This window comes from Kryptolebias marmoratus, linkage group LG7, assembly GCF_001649575.2.
Source record: "Kryptolebias marmoratus isolate JLee-2015 linkage group LG7, ASM164957v2, whole genome shotgun sequence".
NCBI lineage: Eukaryota > Metazoa > Chordata > Actinopteri > Cyprinodontiformes > Rivulidae > Kryptolebias > Kryptolebias marmoratus.
In genome coordinates, this window is record NC_051436.1 from 14,601,623 (window position 1) to 14,624,190 (window position 22,568).

The window sequence follows — 22,568 nt, forward strand, 5'->3', positions numbered from 1 at the left end:
AAAGAAACCCAACTTTTGGCTGCTCTTTTCCTTCTGCTCACACCTTCCCATCCATCCATCCATCCATCCATCCATCCATCCATCCATCCATCCATCTTCTTTACTTTTTTTCTCCTTTCCAGGTTGTGTGGAGCTGGTGTCTGTCTCCAGCCGTCACTGTGTGAGAGGCAGGGGGACACCCTGGACAGGTCTCCAGTCCATCACAAGGACATATAGAGACAATTCACACAAACAACCATTCACACTCTAACTCACACCTAGGGACAATTTAAGAGTTACCAAACAACCCAACATGCATGGTTTTGGTCTGTGGGAGGAAACCAGAGTACCCGGAGTGAACACACAGGGAGAACATGTAACCTCCATCCAGAAAGGCCCCAGGTCGGGAGGAGATCCTGCAACCCTCTTACTGGGAGGCAAACCCCTGAAAATAATATTAATAATAATTTAATATAGAATTCACATGCATTATGAACATTTTCATTTCTTAAAATGTTAAAACAAATTTGCAAACATAATATCAGCCATGTACAAAACAATTTTTATGTGCAGCCCCTTTTGAAACATAATTAAAAGGTGTGTTTACCAGGTGTTTCATTTGGGTAAAACACATATTAGAAAGGTTTGTTTTTATATTTTATTAAGTTTCTATTTTTTTAATATGGCAGAAATACCCCATCCCTCAACTCAAACAATTACTATTATTACTGACCTTTCATCAGTCAACCAGGTAGAACAGGAACAAACAGGTGTAGACAGAATATTTCCAGGTTTTTCTCTTCTCTGCAGCTCTGAATCTTGACAGGTTGTTTCCGTTTTTTTGTTTGTTTTCTGTGTGCTGTGCTGTGATTGGCTGAAAGTGGGACACTTATGTTGCATCGCTGCTGCTGATTGGCCGAGCCTGAGCAGCGGTGAGGTGAGGCTCTCCGGGGGGGTTATTTAATTGATGGCGTCAACAAAAATAAATTAAGAAAACAATAGCTAATGCTACAGGCGGACCCTTTTAGGCAAAGTGGGCGGCTCGTCCGAGCCCCCCACCCCCACATGGCATGAATAATGATCCAGTAACAGAGCTGGACCGGTGCTGCCAGTACCAGTGTGCTGGGAGATACTGACTGACCGCTGGGTGCTCCTCATCCAGGCCTCTCCTCGGACAGGTTTCATGTCTTTCTCCAGGAGATTCTGTGTTGTTTTCCAGCTGGATGACTCTGTAGTGCTGCAAAGGAAGAAAACAAAGCAATGTCTTGATGAGAAGATGATGCAAAACATATGTGAGCCTTCAACAAGTGCAACCCGCTCAAGACCCTGAAACTTTGCACCTTTTTTCTGTTGTTTTCCATAGCCACCCTTTTTAAAAATTATTTATTTATTTATTTTTGATCAGCCTTTCCACATGTTTACTGGACAGTGAAGCTGTCTCTGAGACATCCAAGTACATTTTTGTAGCAAGTCGACAGAAAGGTAAGAAAAATGCAGAAATTGATGCCTATATATTAAAAAATGATCATGTTTGAAAACTAAATTAGTATTTTTTCACTTTAGTACTTTTTCATATTCAGCAATAATAATAATGTGGGTGAAAACATTTATGATGGGATAATTAGTATTTCATTTAAAGGAGGTTTTGGTGTCAGAAATGTGAGAAATCCAGCCTCTCTGAACACTTTAAGGTTAATGATGGCAACATTTATGCGACATCAGAACCATTGCTCCATCTTGTTGCACCTGTTGCATTGTGTTTGCAACGTGAAACAGAAGGTTCACCTGTTTAATTCATCTTGTCGGTATCAATATCAAATTGTATGATCAGAAGTCCCAAAAAATAAATTATTACGAGAGAAATTCAGCTTCATTTTCTTTAAAAAATGCAGTGTGAATGTTGACAGCTGAAAAGTGTGTTGAAGAAGCTGAAACTGAGGTTTTAAAATTTAAACGAGCAGAACAGAAGCTAAAATTAGCCAAGCAGTAGCTAAAACCCAAAATGAGGAAATCAGGGGCTAAAATCTAAAATTAGCAAACCTGCAGCTTAAAGCTAAGACTGACAAAACAGGAATTAAAAGCTAAAAATAAAAATAAAGTATATGTTTTGACAATGTACAATGTTTTTTAAGGGTTCGAAGAGTTTTCGTGCCATTTCAATGGGAAAAAAGGAAAGCAAGGTGAATATTTCAAAATGTTACAGAAACTAAAAGTCGCAGCTGTAATGTCCTGAACAAGCTGAAAGTTTTGATACATGAATGGTTCAAAGTATGAAGTAATTATCATCCAAAACAACAACAAAAAACGTCTGAAGAAAATATAAATTGGAAAACACTAGAGTGAGTCCTGACTCTGAATTCACACAATAAAAATAAAAAGCAGCTACATAAAAACGTAGTTTTAATATACCTGTCAGTCAAATATAATTATGTATTTTTTGAGCCATTTAAATGGAGTCATCTGCAAAGCGTTGGTGATGCTGCAGTCAAACAAACCTCCTTTGTGATTCTAAACGTTTTAATGAAAACCACAAATGATAGAACCTGCGTGATGCCGTTCCCATTCACCAGAAACCTTCAGCCACAAACGCTGGGCAGCACCACAGCAGTAGCGGAGCTGTGGCTGCACACTTAGTAGGAAACAGTAAAAGTCCCTCCTGAGTAATTGTAGCAAACAGCTGCCCTCCATTCAAAAGTTTGTAACTTCTTGGAAGTGAAGATGAAAGTTGTGGGGAAGTTTTAAATGTAGATTTATATTTAGAGTCCTAAGCTGTCTGCAGACACCATTAGAAAAAAAAAATACGTCTGATCTCTGTTGTTGCTGCTCACATTCACTTCTTGTTGTTTGAGTCAAAATAAAAACTAAATAGTGTTTTTAAAAAAAAGAGAAAATCAATGAAAATACTGAATTTAGCTTTGATTTAAATAAAACACTGCATGTCTTATTATGGTGGCCAGCGATCATGTAATTGCCTATGTGTGTGTTTGTTTGTCTGTTAGCAAAATATCATGAACTAGAGAACAGATTTTAATGAAACTCCCAGAAAGTAATCATTGGATGCGCATCTACAGCCAAGTTTGCGGTGAAACTGCAAAGAAGCAGCTATATAGAACCACAGCGTTCCAAATGGCTCGTGTGTGCTTTATGAAAATCTCAGTTTTGTTTAAAATTTGGATTGTAATGTGTCGAAGCAGTCAGGATACTTTATGTAGAAACGTAAAGCCCTTACATCATTAGAACTCCAGCAGGATCCCCCATCCTGAGCAAACCAGTTGGAGACAGTGGAAAGATATGACGCCGTTTTAACAGGAAAAAAACCTCCAGCAGCACCAGGCTCAGGATGAACGGCCGTCTGTCTCAACCAACTGGGGGTTGAGAGGACAGACACAAACAGCAAGTGGTCTAGGTGTAGTTTCTATCGAAAAAAACCCAAAGAAAAATACTGGGTGAATGGCAGGAATAATGTAAACAAATGTAAACATATAAATTAGACAGTAAAAACAGCAGAAGAGTGAGGAAATGTGGTGAGTTTGTCCTCCAGCAGTCTAAGCTTATAGCAGCAGAACTAAAGGGTAGCTTAGGAAACCCAAACCAACCCTAACAATAGGATTTATCAAAAAGGAAAGTCTTCAGAATAATAAAAATAGAATGCCAGCCTCAGACAGAAACTGGAAGTTGGTTCCACAAGAGAGGAGCCTGATAACTGAAAGCTCTGCTTCCCGTTCTGCTTTTAGAAACTCTAGGAACCTCAAGCAAACCTGCAGTCCGAGAGCAAAGAGCTCTGTTAGGGGAATATAAAACAATAAGATCTTTTATATAAAATAAAGCTTGGTTGTCGAGAGCTTTGTATGTTAGAAATAAGATTTTAAACTATTCTGAATTTGACAGGGAGTCAGTGGAGAGAAGATAAAACAGAAAGAAATCTGGTAAATCTTACCTTTATCTATATGAACAGTCCTACAGCAAAGAAGGTACAATTTAAAGAAAAGAAAACAGAACTTTTATTTTTCAATTCCAGTTAATGAAACTTGATAGAGATGATAAATACGACACTAGTATGATGCCTCTCTTATATTTTGTAGCAGTTTGCATTTTATTTAGTAACAATTGTAACTTAAATGGTCAAAATGAATTTTATTTCATTTAATTTCAAACCCCTCTTTTCTTGAATTGGAACTGTTCGACCCACTATAAGATCTGTTGAAATATGCAAAACATAAATTACAATCTATAAAGGATAGGCTTACTGTTCACTAAACACAGCCTGAATAATTAGAAATAAATCTCCTAGAGTTCATTCTAAGAGATTCTTTTGATCTGTCAGCATGGCTGCGCCGCAATAAAGTTGGTGTTTTGACATGCAGCGCGCCGCTAAACAAGACATTTTCTCCCAATGAGGTTGCCGTTGTTCGTTTTCCTAATAAAGACACGTTGATCCAACAGCAGCTCATTTGTGAGACTCAGTTTGGCTGCATTAAGTTTGGGTTTCTGTTGTCTTGGCCTGGCTGAGCAGATGCTGTCTTGGCTTGGCGTGTGTTAATGTTTGGCCGGTCCTTTCAGTGCAGCTACAGAGGCTGCTGTGGTGTGCACAGTTGTCACAGTCATTCCGTTTGTGTCGCACAGAGTCTTTTCAGTGCTGTGCTCTGGCTGCAGGGGTGTCTTTATGGATGTGGATACCGGACAGAGGCACAGGGTGGAAGGGATTACTTTCTCCTCTGCAATACTAATAGCAAGCTTTTGTCACCCCACCTTCGCTCCGCATACCTCTCTCCTTCCCATCCACCAACGTTTACCCCTTTCACAGGTTTTCTCACCCGATGCTCTGTTCTCGTCCAAATCTCCCCTCAAAACCGATCATTTTGTCTATGAACACCCCCCCCCCCCACACACACACACACACACACACACACCTCATGTCCAATGTCGTACCCACACAAGATCAAACACAAGTGCCTGCACACACACTTTCAGTGCTCAGTTCTGGTCTCCGTTCTCCGTTCAACTTGCTCTCTTTCACTTACTCGCCCAGCCGGTCGCATTTTTTTTTTTTTTCAATAGTGGCTTTTGTCCCTTTCATCTAGTTGAAAACAAAGGATTCTTGTGCAAACGGGACAGAGGGAAGACGAGGGCTGCAGGGCCGGACAGGGAGGAAGAGATCACCACCTTGAGTTTGACCTTTTTTGTTTTTTTTCAAGGCTATAAAGCTATTGAAACCATCAACGAAGCTTTCAGAAAGGGGAAAACGTGTAAATATTATACTGACTGTGTTATAGTTGTGATAGATGATAAAATCAGACGACCTGTTTTCACTGTGTGAAGCAGAATGGTCGTGGGTTTCTGATAAGCCCTGGGACGGTATGTATGAAGGTTTTCTGTCATTCCCTTAAAGTAGAGAGAATCGTCTCAATCCCTGGGATTTTCTGTTCGACATTTCCTTGTATTTAATTTATAAAAACCAACAAGCGGGTTCTTCCTGTCTCCCATATTATTCCTGCTGTGACAATAGGCTTTCTCATTCTTCTCTGGTATTTCCAAGCAATTATTTGATGAATTATTTATAACACACAGTGATGTAGCACACATGTTCTTCGAACATGGGATTTGGCAGCACATATGAATAACTGGAGGACATGTTTCTCACTGCTGGCATCTTTCAGTATGCTTTCATTCATCGTCTCATCATACAGCTCCTATGCTCTAAGCATGACAAATGATTCTGTTCACAGCTACAGTTTTATGGTTTATAAGTCAGTCAGTATATATTTACAAAAAACTCAAATTAGCATTTCATTTATGATATGTTTTTGTAAAAATATATGAATTTATGTATTGTAAAATTATTAATATTCTATATTCCTATTAGTAAATGTGTTGAAAAGGCAAATCATTTTTGAAGGATTTGTTGGATGAAAAGTTTACTCTTCAGTCTATCAAATCCAAATATTTGTGCACAAATTATTTGGAGAAAATAATGAAGACTGTTCTCTGTTTTATTATAATGATCATAGAAATTGTTGACTGAAAGTTGTATATTAATTCCTACTGCCTTTATGAAAGTTAGATTACCCCCCCAATTTAATTCATATTTTTTAACTGAGTATTTAGACAAACATTTGAAGAAAATATAAACTACTTATTGTGACATGTTTTTACTGATTAATTGTTAATATTTATAAAAAAATGTAAATGCTTCATATACAGTCATGACAAATTAATGTTTGGATTTATTAAGCTTATAAAATAATGATCAAACCTTTATCAGATTCTAAAATTATTCAAACTTAAACTTAAGTATACAAAAACACACAACAAAGTCCATTATGTCATTATTAATCAAACATAATTAGCCAAAATGAAAAAGCTGTGTGTGAAAAACTAAGTCCAAACTTGTTGCTTCCGTGTGATTTCAGAGTGGGAGTATCATCCAGGAGCTGCTGATCAAATGTATTGATTACCTGATCATCATCAGTCTGAGCACCTCTATCAAACCAGGGCTTTTATCTGTTTGCTGCTCTGGACCAGACAGGTGTGTGTTAACACAATGCCAAGATGGAAAGACATCAGCAATGACCTTAGAGAACAACTGTTGCTGCCCATCAATCTGGGAATGATTACCAAGGTCATCTACAAACTATTTGGAGTTCATCATTCTACAGAGAGAAAAATATTCACAAGTGAAAAACATTTTAGACAGCTGCCAGTTGTCTCAGGAGTGGACGTCCCGGCAATTTCACCCCAAGTTCAGACCGTGCATTGATTAGAGAAATCCGACAAAAGCTAAGAGCTCCATCTCAGACTTTACACTTTACAGTTAGCAGGTTAAAAGTTAAAGATCATGACAGGACAATTAAATAAAAACTAAACAAGCATGGCTTGTTTGGAAGGGTTGCAGTAGAAAACTTTCTAAAAACTTCACGGCAGCACGACTTAAATTGTAATTTTTCCTGAATGAACCACAAAACCTCTGGAACAGATGGGACCAAAAGTAGACATGATTACCCATAATTCACAGCTCTGTGTTTGGAGAAAACAAAACAGAATATCAGCACAAACACTTCATACCAGCTGTTAAGCATGGCAGTGGAGGGTTGATGATTTAGTGTCAAATGGGCCATCTGTCTGACAGCTAAAGGCTGAACCAAACTGGGTCGTAAAACAGAACAGTGATCCCAAACACAGCAGTTAATCTACAACAGAAAAGCTCAACAAAAAAAGAATGAAGGTGTTGATTTAGTCAAAGTCCAGGACCTCGACTTGACTGAAATGCTGTTGTTGGACCACAAAAGAGCTGTGCAGAAACAAATGTCTGCAAACCCCAATGAACTGAAGCACTATTGTAAAGAAGAGGGAGCCACAATTTCTCCACAACCATGGGAGTAACTTAGAAATTCAAACAGGAAATGACCACTTCAAGTTATCAGTGCTAAAGAACGTTCTACAACCTGTTGACTCTTTTCCATTTTAACTTTATTGATTTTAATAAATACAGACATGATCGAATCAGTTGTGTGTTTTTGGACACTTGAGAACTAAATAATATTAGAACCTGGTAAATAGCAGATCATTTTTATTATGTTCTCATATGTAAAACCCTAAGGCCTACAAAGGAGGTCTTGATACTTCATCCATTTAATACACTTCACTCCCCAGAATTCAATGTGTGGTAAACAAAAGTAGTAGGGTCTTATGAATGAATGGATTTTTTCCAAGATATTTTGAGTATTTTTAGTTGCTGCACCTATTGCATGGAGTCAGTATTGTTTTTATTAAGCAATACAAATTATATTAACTGAGGTTCAGACCAGGGATTTTGACAAAAAGTCAATTTTATGGCAACATTTTGTGACAGTAGAAAGAAAACCATATAGTTTAAAATGTACAGTTCATAATAAATAATCATGAACAGTCCTGGACTCTGTGTAAAAGTTTTTGTCTTTGCAAACCAAACATTCCACTGAACAATAAATGGTATTGTTCAACTTTCAAACTGTTCAATTGGTCTATATGTCCGTACACAAGTGTTATGTTTACTGTACGTGTAGGCAGGAACTCTGCCGGGTTCAGAGTTCAACTGCAGACGGCCAAGTCCAGTCACAAGCACNCCCCCCCCCCCCCCCCCCACAGCTCAGTATTCATAGCACAGAGCTCAACACAGCTCGCTATTCATTCACTCAGTGAGAGCTCCAGCATGGAGGGAGGCAAGACAAGGGTCAGGAAGGACAGGAAGGGACAGAGTGTATCAGATCGCCTTGGTTTTTAGGCCTTTGTTTGTGTTGTTGTGTTGTGTTGTCTTTTGTGTTGTTTTAGTTGTTCTGAAAGGCACAGAAAAAATTAGGACAAAAGGGTTGAATGGGAAACAACGCAAGAGGAAAGAAGAGAAAAAGAGGGCCATGAAAGCCCAGAGGAGGGGAAGACTGATAACTGTGTACAAAAAAACAACAACAACACCAATACAGTGAGTGTGTCCATGGCACCCAGGGGTGGGAGATCTCTCATTCAGTTAATCAACTATTGACACTGTAAGACCCACAGTTTCAGCCGACACAGGCCTTTATTACACAATGACAAGTGATGATGGTGCAGTTTTAGGCCTCTCAAAGAAGACACCCATATTTTATTGCAAAACAAATAAATCTAATGCAGTGATTATTAATGTTTTACAATAGGAAAGGTTCTTTTCATAAAAATTTTAAAACATGGCCGGGAGGATTTGCTTTCATTCATTAAGGGTATTAGTGATGATGGGTAATGATACTGGGTTACAGGACCTGAGCTGCAGGTGGCTTTCCACAGCTTCCCAAAGGTGGTGAACTTGGCCTCCATTAGAAACACACATTTACCAACCGTTACCCTTGAATGATCTGAATGGTCAATCTACGGCGCAGCATTAAAGGGATAGTTCGGTCCTTTTGAAGCGGGGTTCTGGGGAAAGGTTATGAACATTTATTATCTTACCTGCCGTAGATAGTATTTTAAATGACCTCAGTTTGGAGAAACTGAGTTTATTTCTGACCAGATTGATGAGCTAAAGCCTAGTTTGAGGAGAGCTGAGATCAAAGTGGATCGCTGCCAAAAAGTGGAGGCGGACGATAATGTTTTTCTCTGTCTGCGTGTGTATTTGTGTCTGTCTGTTATCAAACTATCTCATGAATCTCTAAACAAATTGTAATGATACTTGCAGGAAGTAATGACTGGAAGTACATCTACAACTGATTAACTATTGGAGTTATCTAGATTCAAGGTCACAGCCAATTGACTGTAAAAACACAAATATGACAATAACTCAGTCAGTTGTGCAAATATTGGTCTAAGATTTGGTGTGGTAGTAGCTGAGTCCAATCCCAAACACATACCTTGAGCACTAACAGATTGTTCAAGATCTTTATTGACTATTTTCCTCTTAACTACTGAAGTAAAACCTGTCTTTGTGTTAACAAAATTTCTCATGAACAACTGGATGGGTTTTAATGAAACCTTCAGGGAAAAAAAAAGTCATTGCATCTACATGTATAACCGATTAACTTCTTGCGTTACTGTAATTCAATTCAAACTGACTGCAACAATTAACTGAAATTAGCCAACAGAAAAAATTATTATAACTCAGTCAATTTTACAGATATTGAGATAAAACATGATGTGGTAGTAGATGAGAGTAATTCTCAACACGTAATCTGACTCTGACCTCTGGTGAAATTGCACGAAAGGGTCACAGTATTTTCAAGGTTTAACCAAGACGGCTGAAACTCTGTCTCTCTGTCTAGAATGATCTCAGTTTAGAACACCAGCATGAAAGGCGGCGGGTGATATGCATTCCTTCCAGGAATATTAGGCCTTTTATTTATTTACATGGAATCGATTGATTTGTATGATTATTTACAAGTGCAAATAGCAGAAGCAGCTAGCTGTAGCACTTCTGGTGCAGCCTGGGTTACTTATGCTGGAATATCATAACACCTATTCTGAAATAACTGAGTAATGTGCATGTTATGATGTTGTAAAGATTCATAAAATAGCATTTGCACAGACCACTATTACATTCTTGAGATTAGACTTGCTTTAAGGTGGCAGTAATGTACTTTGGTCTTGGCTATGCTCAGATTCACCTTTAGTAAGAAGAAAACAAAGGCTTTGTAGACCACCGTGATAGGCTGAAAAATGCACTTTTAATCCTCTTATTTTTTCTTTTCTGTCCTGTTAGCTTCCTCTCCACCTCGATGTTCCACTCTGACATTTTCCTCATTCATGTGCATATCACCTTCTCCTTTTCACCTTTGAACTCATCCCGCACCTTTTCATTGTAAATCACCCACTGTTCACTTCTTTTTCTCACCATCATTGTGGTATTTCCCCCATTTTAAACCTGTTTTACACGCCTCTCCTTCTTTCCTCACTTTCTGATGTCCCCTCTGTTTGTTTCTACCTACCTGCAGTGCCAGCCATGACTTCAGCCACGCCCCCATCCTCTGAAGGCTCCTCCGCTCAGAAAGTTTGCCATTCCCAGACGCAGACTGACATCACCAAGCCCCTGCTGGGTTCTGCAGGGGGAATCCTGGGTCCTGGTTCAGGTGGAGGAGGACCTGGAGCTGGTGGAACTAGTGCTCTGCGTAAAAGACGCAGAGTCCTCTCCAAAGATGGACGAAGTAACGTCCGGATTGAGCATGTCAGTGGCAGAGGAGCCCTGTACCTTCGGGACCTCTGGACAACTTTCCTTGACATGCAATGGCGCTACAAGTTCTTCTTCTTCTCTGCTACGTTTGCTGGGACCTGGTTTTTGTTTGGAGTACTTTGGTACCTGGTAGCCTTGGTTCATGGAGACCTGATTGGTAAGAAGTAATGGTGGGAAACTGACTCATACAGGTCAAAATTATTGCCAAATTCCCTTTTTTTAAATCTCTGGGCACATACACTTATTATAACCTCTTATAAGAATTTAATCTCAGTATTTTCCAAGGTGTCTTGTTTGAACATGCTTCTTTAGATCAAAGAACACTGTTTCAGTTCAGTTAAAGTATGTTCTGATAATTTGTCATTTAATGTTTTTAAACCATTATGCTGTGGACAATTTTTGTGTACCAGATTCCAAATACAATAGAACCAAATCATGAATCTCACCCCACCGTGCTACAGAGTTGAGATAGGTTCTGTGCTGTGGGTGGTGCATTTTTTCCTTCAAATAAGGACAAACAAATTTGGCCACACCTGACCATTGCACCAACAGGAACTGCATGGACTTGGCCCCAATTATGCAGAAGGGTTTCCATAGGATTTGGATCCTTTCTATTAGAATAGCTCACTCATTCTGAAGAGAATTTGTGCGGTTAGGCACTGATGTTGGATGAGAAGGTGTATACAACTCATCTTCTTGTGGTTTGAAAATACCTAAACATTTATAAAGTAGTTTTCATGGATCCCTATAATGAATCATAGGTCTCGTGGAACTTGTAATGAATGGGTTGTGGTTCACACCAACCCACTGATAATGAAACATTTCCATTCATGCCCCTTGATATTGTGATTTTTTTTTCTGTTTGGCAAGTTTTTGTGTGAATGAGTGAATCACAAATTAAAGCAGACAGAACACAGTTTTGTTTATTTCCACAGAGATGAAAGATTTCATGTTTTTTCCTCTCATCCTCCAGAGTTTGACCCCCCCTCCAATCACACCCCTTGTGTAATGGAGGTTAAGACCCTGACGGGAGCCTTCCTCTTCTCTCTGGAGTCTCAGACCACAATTGGCTACGGTTTCCGTTGCATCACAGAGGAGTGTCCTGTAGCAATAGTCCTCCTCATTGTTCAGCTGGTCATCACCATGGTGATGGAAATCTTCATCACTGGCACTTTTCTTGCAAAGGTAATTTTTTATTCCTTTTTAACCTATGGGTGGTCTGGAGAATGCTGCTTTTGTAAAGATTAATTGCACAAGATACAGTAAAGCTTTTAGAATAAAACCTTCACATCACTTTTAGTTTCAAAACTTCCCAAATATTTTTCTAGTGTATTAGCAACTGTTAATGTTTATGGCCTCAACACTCTTCTCTGACTTTTTAACACATCCCAAATCTGCAATTATCAGGAGTCTAATCAGTTACTTTCTATGTTACCAGTTATTCTTGAAGATTATCACCACTCTTATTTGTCATGCACCACAGTGCAAGCCAACAAAGAGTAAATGCTTTGCCTTTTAAACGGTCGGTGAAGGTTAGGAGAAATGTTTACGGTACCAAGAATCAGTCTTCAGATCTGATTTTTGCTTTTCCTCTTGCAGGTTGCTCGTCCCAAGAAGAGAGGTGAGACAGTAAAGTTCAGTCAACATGCTGTTGTGTCAAATCATGAGGGGAGGCCCTGCCTTATGATCCGAGTAGCCAACATGCGCAAAAGCCTGTTGCTAGGATGCCAGGTAATATTCCCTTTGGACAGTATTCATTGATATGGTGGTTATAAAGTGTTAAAAGGTGCCAGTCTGAATAAAAAGCTACCTTTTGTCTCCTAATCCACTCTAGTTCTTGAACTGGTTCCTCAATATTCCAGTGCCCTCTTCCCACTACTTATGATTGTAATTATAAATCCCTTTCATAAAATACTTCAAACTGGGCCTGATATGCCCCCTTGCTGTTTTGATATTACTTATGCATTGGCTGAGGTAGCATGGGGACTTGAAGTCGACCTGTTGCTGTTACTCTTCCACCAGGGGAGGTAGTCACAGAGCTGAAATTGTCTGTGCATGTAAGGGTAAGTCTTTATCACAGCTCGATAGTGAGATATAGGCCCGGTCCCAACACTCGCCCTACACCCTATGCCCCTCTGTGAAGTGCGTACTCAGTTGAAGTGCACAGAAGGGTTCGTCTGCGCAGGTTACAAGCATGCAGACATTGGAGGATTGGGACAGAACAGGTTGCGTCATCGTCTTGTGCCTCTGCATCGTAACTGTGACATCCAACAGGGCGGGACCAGTCGCTGTTTTGGTATTTTAAAAAGGTGCCGGTACAATTTTAAAAGTACAGTTTAGGTATTTTTGCTTTCCAAAGTCACTGCAGGAGATATTTGGCTGTTCAGATGTGTTTTGTTCTGACTTGTTGAATACGGAGCAAAGTTTGATAGTTTTCACACCTGTACAGCAAAGTGAAACAAGAATTATTTCAATACTTTACATTTAAAAACTGCTTTTTTCGTGACAGACGCAGGTTGCTCTGTCACTATTGCCATATTTCTGCCGTTTAATTCAAAGTCCTTTTATTGTCAATAAAGATAATAAAAACAAAAAAATTAAAAACATCACATGCAGCAATGAATTGTGGGTAAATACTTCACCGAAGTCCACCTGGATGGGGGCTTAGCCGAAGGGCGGATGTAGTACACAAAGGGGGCGGGGCTAAAGACCACTCCAGAGAATTGGGACACACGACGCATTCAAACCCTTCAGCATGAACAGACATTTAAAGAACACGAGGGTGGAAGTGCGAGTATTGGGACTGGGCCATAGTGACTTGGCTTCAGCTGTCAACATTTTTTTTTTAAATTTTAGACAAATGTATATTTAGCCAGAATCCACCAAAAATTCAAAAATAAATGTACATAATGTAAAGGTGTTGGTGGAAAAGAAATGCTTCAGATCTTACAGGTTTAAAACCCACACGTACAGAATAGGACTGAACATACAGGTACATCACCTTTCAAGGAGATGTTGGCCATTGCAGGTATTAAACCTGGGGCCCTCTGGTTACAGGATGCCTTCTTCAACCTCTTGGCTACATTTACTGACTACTTCTTGGCTCCCAGGTGACGGGGAAGCTGCTTCAGACATCCCTGACAAAGGAGGGTGAAACGGTGCGACTGGACCAGCGCAACGTGCCTTTCCAGGTGGACACGTCCAGCGACAGCCCCTTCCTCATCATCCCTTTGACCTTCTACCACATCATCGATGAAAACAGCCCCCTCAGAGCCTGGGCAGCAAAGGGTAGGTCACAGCTCTGATGACGCATGTGTGAAATTGTAAGACGCTAAAAAGCTATGCTAAAAAATACATGCAATTGTCTCATGCTTTTTTTTACAGAATCCTAGTATCAGCAACCATAGTATGAAAAAACAAGTGATACTTTCTTCAAAATTTCTTTCGAGTTTGAAGTTTTACATTAAATGAATGTTTTTTCTGTTGACTGACAAAATGTGTATGTACGTTTATGTGTGTGTATGTAGGTGTGTTGGTATTTACAGTCATGTGCTGCGTTCTTGGCCGTGTCTTGTTGTCCGCAGTTGGGCTTGTTTGGCACTGGAGGAGAAGGTTTTTCTGGCTGGAATGTGTGTGAGAGAGATTGCTCGAGACACCCCTCATTAGAGGACAATACTGTACAGTCTGAGGTGCTGACACCAAGCCTGCGCAGATCCACTTACAGCAGCTCAGACCTCTCATCGCTGAGGGCCACATGAGTACCGACCTGCTCATAAACACACATATTTACTGCTGGATAAATGTGCGCTTTTATTTTCTTGGACACATTTGACGTTCCATTTTACATGCTTATCTTCATATCATGCTAAAGCATTTTTTTTGTTCGAATTTTCTTATCCTTTATCAATTTTACCAACTGCAGTAATTTCACTGAAAAGCCAACATTGTTATTTTATTTCCCATCTGATAAACCTTAGCCAAAAGTACTCTAATAATCATTTTTTCAGGCATAAATTACATCATTTGCTGCCCTAAATACAGTTCAGTCAGACTCATATGTAAATGCTTATGTACAGTTTTGTGCAAAAGTCTTGAGTTCATTAAACATATTTTGCTTCCAAGGAGTCAAGCTTTTTAAAAAAAAATCTTTTAAAGTGGTTTTGATCATTATAGCTCCCCAAACCTTCAGAAGAACTTTCCTTTTTTTTTTAGGTTTGACTGCTGTTTGCTTTTAAAGTTTGGTACCTGATCGTTTTCAGAGTATTTCTTTTTCTTTTTCTTGCAAAGCTGTTTAGTTTTGATGTTTGAATCTTTCAGGCGTAAAAATAAATTCAGTGGATCAATCAAAGTTTTGTTGATACATACAGTAATAGACAGTTTAATAAAGAACCCTTTTTTAAATTGGATCTTTTGGTTCTTCATTACCAGCAGGCTGCCACAAAGAAACAATTTGTTCTCATTTTTTTAAGTTCAATCTATGAAAAATACAAAAGATAACAGAGTTTGACACATAAAATAGTATTTTAGCATTAACAAGCTGATTCCTAAAGAAATATTAGCTGAAAACCTATCAGTAACTAAATAACTGAAGGATGATGCATGTTTCAGGTACTGTATCAGGTCTTTGCAAGAGTTTTTCCTGTTTCTTAAACACATGACTTTCAAACACTGTCTGCTGTATATAGTTTCTTTAGGCCTGAAACTTAGTTTTTCCTCCTCATCATAATGTGTTTCTGGCTTCCAATCCTGTACAAGATAAACTAGTGATACATGAACAAATGCTTGTCCATTACGTGCTTCTCATTTGGGATGCAGAACACAGTTTTTCTCCATGCTGAATAATGAATAATACATCTGACTGAACGTTGATTCTGAGCTTTAGAGCTTTGAGGCCTTCTGCAAACATTCTGCAAGTTCAGCAGGGAACACTTACCTCAGTAAAAATGAATGTGGCTTCCGGTACAGTAACATGTGAATGTTTTCGACCTTGTGTTTGTGATTTGCCTATGAATCATGATATGTTAAAGCAAGAACACTGTGGAGACAGCATATGGGTTTTAAAATCCACCAAGTTACAGTAAGAACACCATATCTGGGTGAATAAAGGTATCAAAGATTCATTCTGATGGTTTCTTTCCAACCCACCTACATGCTCAGCAATAATGGAACTGTTGTGGTTGATGATAAAAATCTGCCTGTTGGTTGATCGTGGTCATACTTAAAACAGGTTGGTTTGGAAAGCTGGGTATGCCACAACTACAGAAATAAAGAATTGTGAAACAACAGTAGTTGCTAGGAAAACTCAAAATCACAGAGCCTTGCAAAAGGTAAAGGGTTCATTGCTCAGTTTGTGAACCATGAACAGTTGATGGAAACATCAGCTGTTTTGAAAGAATGACTAGTCTAAGTGTGTAGTATCACAGCAAACTGAACTTATGTTCTGACAGAGTTTTCATAATTACAAGACTACAGGAAGTCTTGAAATATCTGGACTAAATTTCATGGAAATCTATTGAGTCTTTGTCAAGATGTTTCACACAAATATGCAATTAGGGATCTTGTAGAGGCAATGAAGTACATTTAACTAGATCTCAAAAAAGAATTCAGAAGATAATGTGATGTATGTCCAAATATAAAAGTATGGCAGTGCGGTTAGAGATGTCGCCTCACTGTGTGGAGTTTGCAGGAGTTTACGTCCTCTACCTATGCATGAGTTTTTTTCAGGGTACTCTGGTTTCCTCCCACAGACCAAAAAACGTACCTGTTTAATTGGTAACTCTAAATGGTCACTAGGCATGTGTGAGAGTGTGAACGACTGTCCGTCTTGGTTTTATCCTAGTTGCCCCGTGCCGGAGTGGCCTCTTGCCCAGTGACCTCTGAAGACAGACACCAGCTCCCTCGTGAACCTGCATGGAAAAGTGGGTAAAGACGATGAATGGATGGATGCTTTTAGGAGTCCCTGTAGGATCAGTTAATACAGACGCGCCACCCACAACAAGCCAGAAAAGAGAATCCCTCAACCGTGTTTGTATCCCAGTGTCTACAAATGGTTGCGAAACCTGATGTTTTTGCTGTGGTGGGAGTGATATTTGGTCTGGGTGAGGGTAAGCGTTGTTTAGACAGATGACAGAGTCTGCATTCTGAGTGAGGCCTGTTGATGCAGGTGTGTGCTTGCTTCACTGCATACAGTATGTCTGCTGATGTGTCCTCCGGGAATTGTGTGGGCGAATGGCAAAAAAATATATTTTCCACTTTCAATGTGCTGTAAAAATGTATTCTGCACATATGAATGATTAAAGTGATACAATTTGCCAAAAGTGGTTTCGCAGCATTTGTCATTCAGTCCATTATGGGAGTCTGTTAGAGGGCGGTTTTCATGTTTTGGAAAATTCAGAATGTATGTGTGAACGTGCCAGCTTGTGTGTGCCTTTCCTTATCGACATTCACAACTTTTAGTGAATTAATCTTTGGCTTTAGCTTAGATGTTTTTTTTTTAAATCAGCTTCCAGCTGACGTTGACTAGTTGGTGATGCAAGATAAATAATGATCTTTGTTTTTTACTGAAGAAGCTAAGAGCTAGTCTGAGCAAGACAAAGGTGTGTTGCTGCCATATTAAAACAACTTTGACCTCAAAACTTTTATAGTAGTTCATGTAAATGCTGTTTTAGAAGCCTTTACATCACCATCAGTTTTGCACTAAAAGGTTATTTACATGGAATTCTTATTAGCAAAAAGTGGTAGCATCAGCTAGCTGTAGTTGTTTTGGTGCAGTCTGGGGCCCTTCTTGCAGGAACATCATGATATATCTGTCAGAATAACTGTGTCATGTGAAACTGATATTAGTGTTCAAGGTTTATAAAGCAATGTTTGCATGAATTGCTATGAAAGGTTTCAGATTGGAGTTGATTTAAAACAGCAGCAATCCACCTGCTCTGACTAGCTGTTAGCTCGTCAACATGATCAGAATTAAATGTTACTTTTCCAAATTATCTGTAAAATACAGTATTAGGCCGCCTCCCGACAACACGGGATATTTTAAAAAGCTGAGATTTTATGCTGTGTTTACACCTCTTGTCCAAACACAAATAAAGTTTAAGATGAAAAAGGAGATTTTTTTAACATCACATCAAAACCAGACATTTTTAAAAAGTCATTAATTACTTTATTTACATGGACTCTAAATACGGAGCTTTTCAGAAACAATGACGTAGCAGCCCATGTCTTCCAGACCTGCTATCCCTTTGTGCCCTAAAACCCACAACAATAATGCAGCCATTTTATTTTTATTTACCTTGTGTGCTGAAATGGTAAATAACTGAGAGGAAATTGTTAATAGTATCAGAAAATATTTTTTAGAGAATCTTGAGAAAAAATGTTTTTTCTTTGTATTTTGATTTGTTGTTAATTTAGACATTCTTTCCACCTATGCATTGTGGGCATTTCAGCCTTTTTATTAGAATAGTCACAATTTTTTTTATTTATTTAATGGAATCTGCCTATGGAATTTTTCATAACCTTTAAACAAAATGCTACTTCAAAAAATCTTAACTACTGACCCAAAGTGCAGCTATAAATACTCTTTTCCATAATAATTTATTTTTTGTATGTTTTTGTTGATGGATTCTGAAAAGTTAATTCTAATAAATCCAAAAGAAATGAAGTAAAAACAATTAATTTTCTTCTAAAAAGCAGACAGAAAATAGGGGCTTTTTAAAGAATGTGTAAATATGTTTTTAATGAACTGAAATCATGTTTTTTTTTTTTTCTTGTCTATCCTCCAGGTGGTGGCTGGACAGACCCTGAACTAGCTGACTTTGAGCTTTTGGTGATCATGAGCGCCACGGTTGAACCGACGTCGGCCACATGCCAGGTTCGGACATCCTATCTCCCGGAGGAGATCCTCTGGGGATACGAGTTCCCCCCTGTTGTCTCCCTGTCGCCCTCAGGAAAATACGTGGCTGACTTTGCCTTCTTTGACAAAGTGGCAAAAACCAAAACTCCTCCCCTCCTAAAGCAGGACCTCTCCCCAAACGACAGATCGCAGGTGCAATACCGCAGCGGCAAAGAAGATGGAACGAACCAGGAAAAGTTACAGCTGGAGGAGAACTACAGGGGGCAGGGCAAGGGACGAGAAAGAGGACGCATAAGAGATAGCAGCCCTCTGAGTGTGCGAATTAGCAATGTATGAAACACTCAGCTATGACAGGAAGAGGTTGTGGGAAGATGAAACAGGAAGAAGAAAAAGAAATGAAGCTGCTAAACAGGAAACCACACATTCTCACATTTCTCCCACACACATTAACACAGTTTCAACTCCTACATGCACAGGTTAAATGTGGAGCAGAATGCACCTGACAAACCAGTAAACAAAAGGCTGAAAATATCTGCAACCAACCTCTAGCAGAGCAAGTTAAAAACTAACCCCAATATAGAACAAGATTTTAATGCATATAAAGAGAAAATATATAAAAACATATTTAGCATATATATTTTGGGACTGAATTAATTTACTGAAATACACTTTAAGACTAAACAAAAACTGCTTACCAAGTAGAACCAAGGAAATGTGGTTTCTTAAGGTTCAGTATGCAAACCACTGAAGCACAGTACTGTTTTATAAATGCTCGATGCGTGGGATTCAGAGACATCTTGTTGTAAAGATGCAGACTCCCTTCCCTCCTCTCACTTCCAGGATGTAAAGAATATAACCATATGAGATAAAACTAGACCTTGTGCCCCCCTCTTCTTTTGTTGTTGAGAAATGAAGCCACTGGATCCCATTCTACAGGCCTTACCAGGGTGTATTTTTGGATCCAAAGACTGTGAATGTGGGGCTTTAAACCTTGCCTACTCCCCTCCACACAGTCATGGTGTTACATGACCTTCCCTTTAAGGATGAAATAACTCATTACAGCTAAATGTATTAGAAAAGTTACATCAATCAAACTACGTAAATAAACAAGAGTCAACACCTGAACAAGGATTACCTAAGGCAATTTTTAGATTTTATTTTACTGGCAGCAATATCCTGTTTGTTTACATGGAGGGGGCAGGACTTCTAACTTGTGCTGGAACCAGTCTACAGGGAAGGTTGGTCCCCTTCAGGCTTCAACTTCTGGGTTTCTGTTGGACGTCTAGGTTTCTCTTATGTGTCTACTGCCCGGTATTTAAATTGTCTCCTTTAAGCTACTGTAGTTACATGGTGATGCAGTGTTGTACTGGATGGAAGAAACACAGAGACACACAACCATCCACACACACTCACACCACTTCGTTTAACATGCATGTTTTTGGACTGTTGGAAGAAACCGGAGTGCCTGGAGAAATCCCTCACATGCATGGGGAGAACATACAAACTCCACATAAAAAGACAACATTTTGTACTGAAGATCTCCTTTCTGTGAGGCAACAGGACTAACCACTGCTCCATCATGTAGTATTTTTATAGAGCTCCTACAGGCTACACACTGGACCCTTAATACAATACCTGCAACAGGTGGTGGAAGAACTGGAACATGTTATTTCTGATGTAAAATTTCAAAGGAATGTATTATATTTAAGTCGTTTCTAACAAAATTAACAAGAAAAATTGACTGTTTGATGTAAATGACTCATTTGTTGGACTAGACAGGGTCAATAATATTACTAAAAGCACTTTAACTTCAATGAAAGTAGCATTTCATTTAGAAGGAGTACCTGAACTAACCTTGATGCACAACACACTGTATATAGTGACTCATTTGTGTGAGAATTAGTCGGATTTGTTGAATGTGAGTTTACACCAGCCAATGCTTTCTGGGGGAGAGATAATACTTTTCAGAAGAAGTTTTTGGGAACTATTTTAAAGTTTATGTACATTATGTTTTCATGTACAGTGCATGTAAATATTTTTCTTTTATTCTTGGATTTTGTATGCGTTTCTAAGAAATTAAATTGAAGGCAACCAAACTTTTGGGCCTCTTTAAGACTTAGGCAAGCTTGAAACTCTGTACTTTTTGATTTCGAATTAAAGAAGCTCCAAGGGTGAGAAGTAAAACGCCTTCAAGAATCAAAAAAGAAGTCTAGTTGAGTTTGATTTAAGTTCTACGGATCACGATGTCTGGGATGACTAAGAATTTAAAACCGCATTTTGATGTGACGCTCTTTGACCCACTTCTCTGTTTTATGGATATTTTAACTGCTTTCGGTACACAATGGTATTTCTGTCTTTTAATGCTGTCATTTTTTAAAGTGCACTTTGTGTCAAAATTACATTATTTTAACTGCACATAACAGCCACATAAAACACAGCATAAATATTAAAATATATCAGACATACAAAATATAGTTCTTGGTCAAAAGGGGTCACATGATTGCAAAATTTAGTGAAAAAATGAAGACGGTGATTTTATTTATTTATTTCAATACAATTCTTCGAAAACAATAAATTAAAAATAGATATTTGTGGATTTATTTTTCTTATTCAGGTTTTTGGCTTAAAAAAAGCAAAGCAACCAGAAAAGAATCTGTAGTGTGTTAGTTTGACTGCCTTGAAAACGTCACAAAACTGAAAGTTACGTTTTACAACAATCCGAAATATGAGCTCTTCATAACGCTATGAAATAAAGTGCCTTTAATCAACCATAAATTTTGAAGAATCCAAATCACAAATGACAAAAAAAAATATTTCTGTCACGAGAGTCTGATGACAGATTGTGTTTGTTTATATGATACATTTTATGACTTAGTCTAAATACTGGAAACTCACCATTTGAACTGCTAATGTAACCTTTAAGTGCCTATTTTAATAAATATATTATTTGCAAGATCAAGTCTCTGTTCTTTGTTTATAACATCAACTTGTGGTTTAAATGTAGACTAACTTCGGAGTAATGGATTATTTGACTTGACAAATAATTAATCTGAGGTGTTCTTAATGAAAGCTAAATCTAGATATGTTGTTTTTCAAACTTTCTGTTAGATCATACTTTAGGATGTGCAACAAATGTTTACAGACTTCCTATCAGGTGTGACAAAGAGGAACCCAGAATCTTATCAAAAACTGAAACTGATTTATTTCACTAAAGAGAAAACAAAAGGCTGATCTGGCAGCAAAACTTACAACCAAACCTTAAAATTGAATAGAGGCACAAGGAACACCGAGGGCACAGGGAGCAGAAGTACACAAGAACATATTATAAAGAAACAACCCTTAAACAAAACATGAAAATCAAACACAAAAGATCACCAACATTTACTTAAAATACTGGAATTCTGACACATTCTGACACATCCACTGTACATGTATGTATAGCAGCAATTAGAAGAGAAAGTTATGGGCTGAGGTATGTTGCTACTACCAGCTGAATGATTTACTGAGGTCCCTGAGTTCACTCTGCCTGAGCCCTGGTGGAGCACCAAGAAGACTTGACTATTTACAGGAAGTATAAGAAATAATATTTATGGCATTCGCGGCCTCCTGCACTCCCTTGTGTCATTCTCCTGAGAGCTGCTATTCTTGTCACTAAGATGATGTTTCGTTTTTTTTCCCTCCATCTGACAACGGTTTGCCTTTTTAGTTCAAGTTACTCCGCTGACTCAATCAGACGCTAGCCTGGGCTTGGCTACTCACCAAACGCACCTCTGCACGTCCCTGACTGCCTTCATCCTAAAGTGTGAGGTTCCAGCTTCCTGCCCTGAGTGCTCCCTGAGATTTGACAGGTGCAATGGTTTTAACTCTATACTAAATGCACATAACTGTATGCAATACATGGCAAATTGCCGTCCAGCATGGCAGCATACATGTCTTGATGACATCATTGCACATGCTCTGTAGAAGAAAACTTAGTATAATGTAGCATCCTGTTTGATTCAAACCATTACCAACTCAAAAGTCTGAAGGCGCTCTCCTTAGGCCTCATTGATGTTTGTTTATACATATATT

At 38.7% G+C, this 22,568-nt stretch overlaps 1 protein-coding gene across 1 annotated transcript; it reads left to right on the plus strand.

Moving 5' to 3' along the window:
• Positions 1-967: 967 nt before the first annotated feature.
• On the plus strand, positions 968-21,452 carry kcnj10a (potassium inwardly rectifying channel subfamily J member 10a). The gene is made up of 7 exons (XM_017437229.3): positions 968-1,271; positions 1,385-1,461; positions 10,410-10,802; positions 11,619-11,830; positions 12,245-12,376; positions 13,756-13,933; positions 18,427-21,452. Exons 3-7 carry the CDS (start codon positions 10,418-10,420, stop codon positions 18,831-18,833), a joined length of 1,314 nt encoding a protein of 437 aa, XP_017292718.1. The 5' UTR covers positions 968-1,271; positions 1,385-1,461; positions 10,410-10,417; the 3' UTR covers positions 18,834-21,452.
• The last annotated feature ends 1,116 nt before the right edge of the window (positions 21,453-22,568 follow it).

Excerpts from the sequence above, each read along its gene's own strand:
- kcnj10a (XM_017437229.3), top strand. The coding sequence starts at position 10,418 with ATGACTTCAGCCACGCCCCCATCCTCTGAAGGCTCCTCCGCTCAGAAA. Across the intron at positions 11,831-12,244 it reads CTGGCACTTTTCTTGCAAAG|GTTGCTCGTCCCAAGAAGAG; the intron begins GTAATTTTTTAT and ends TTCCTCTTGCAG. Across the intron at positions 13,934-18,426 it reads CAGAGCCTGGGCAGCAAAGG|GTGGTGGCTGGACAGACCCT; the intron begins GTAGGTCACAGC and ends TCTATCCTCCAG.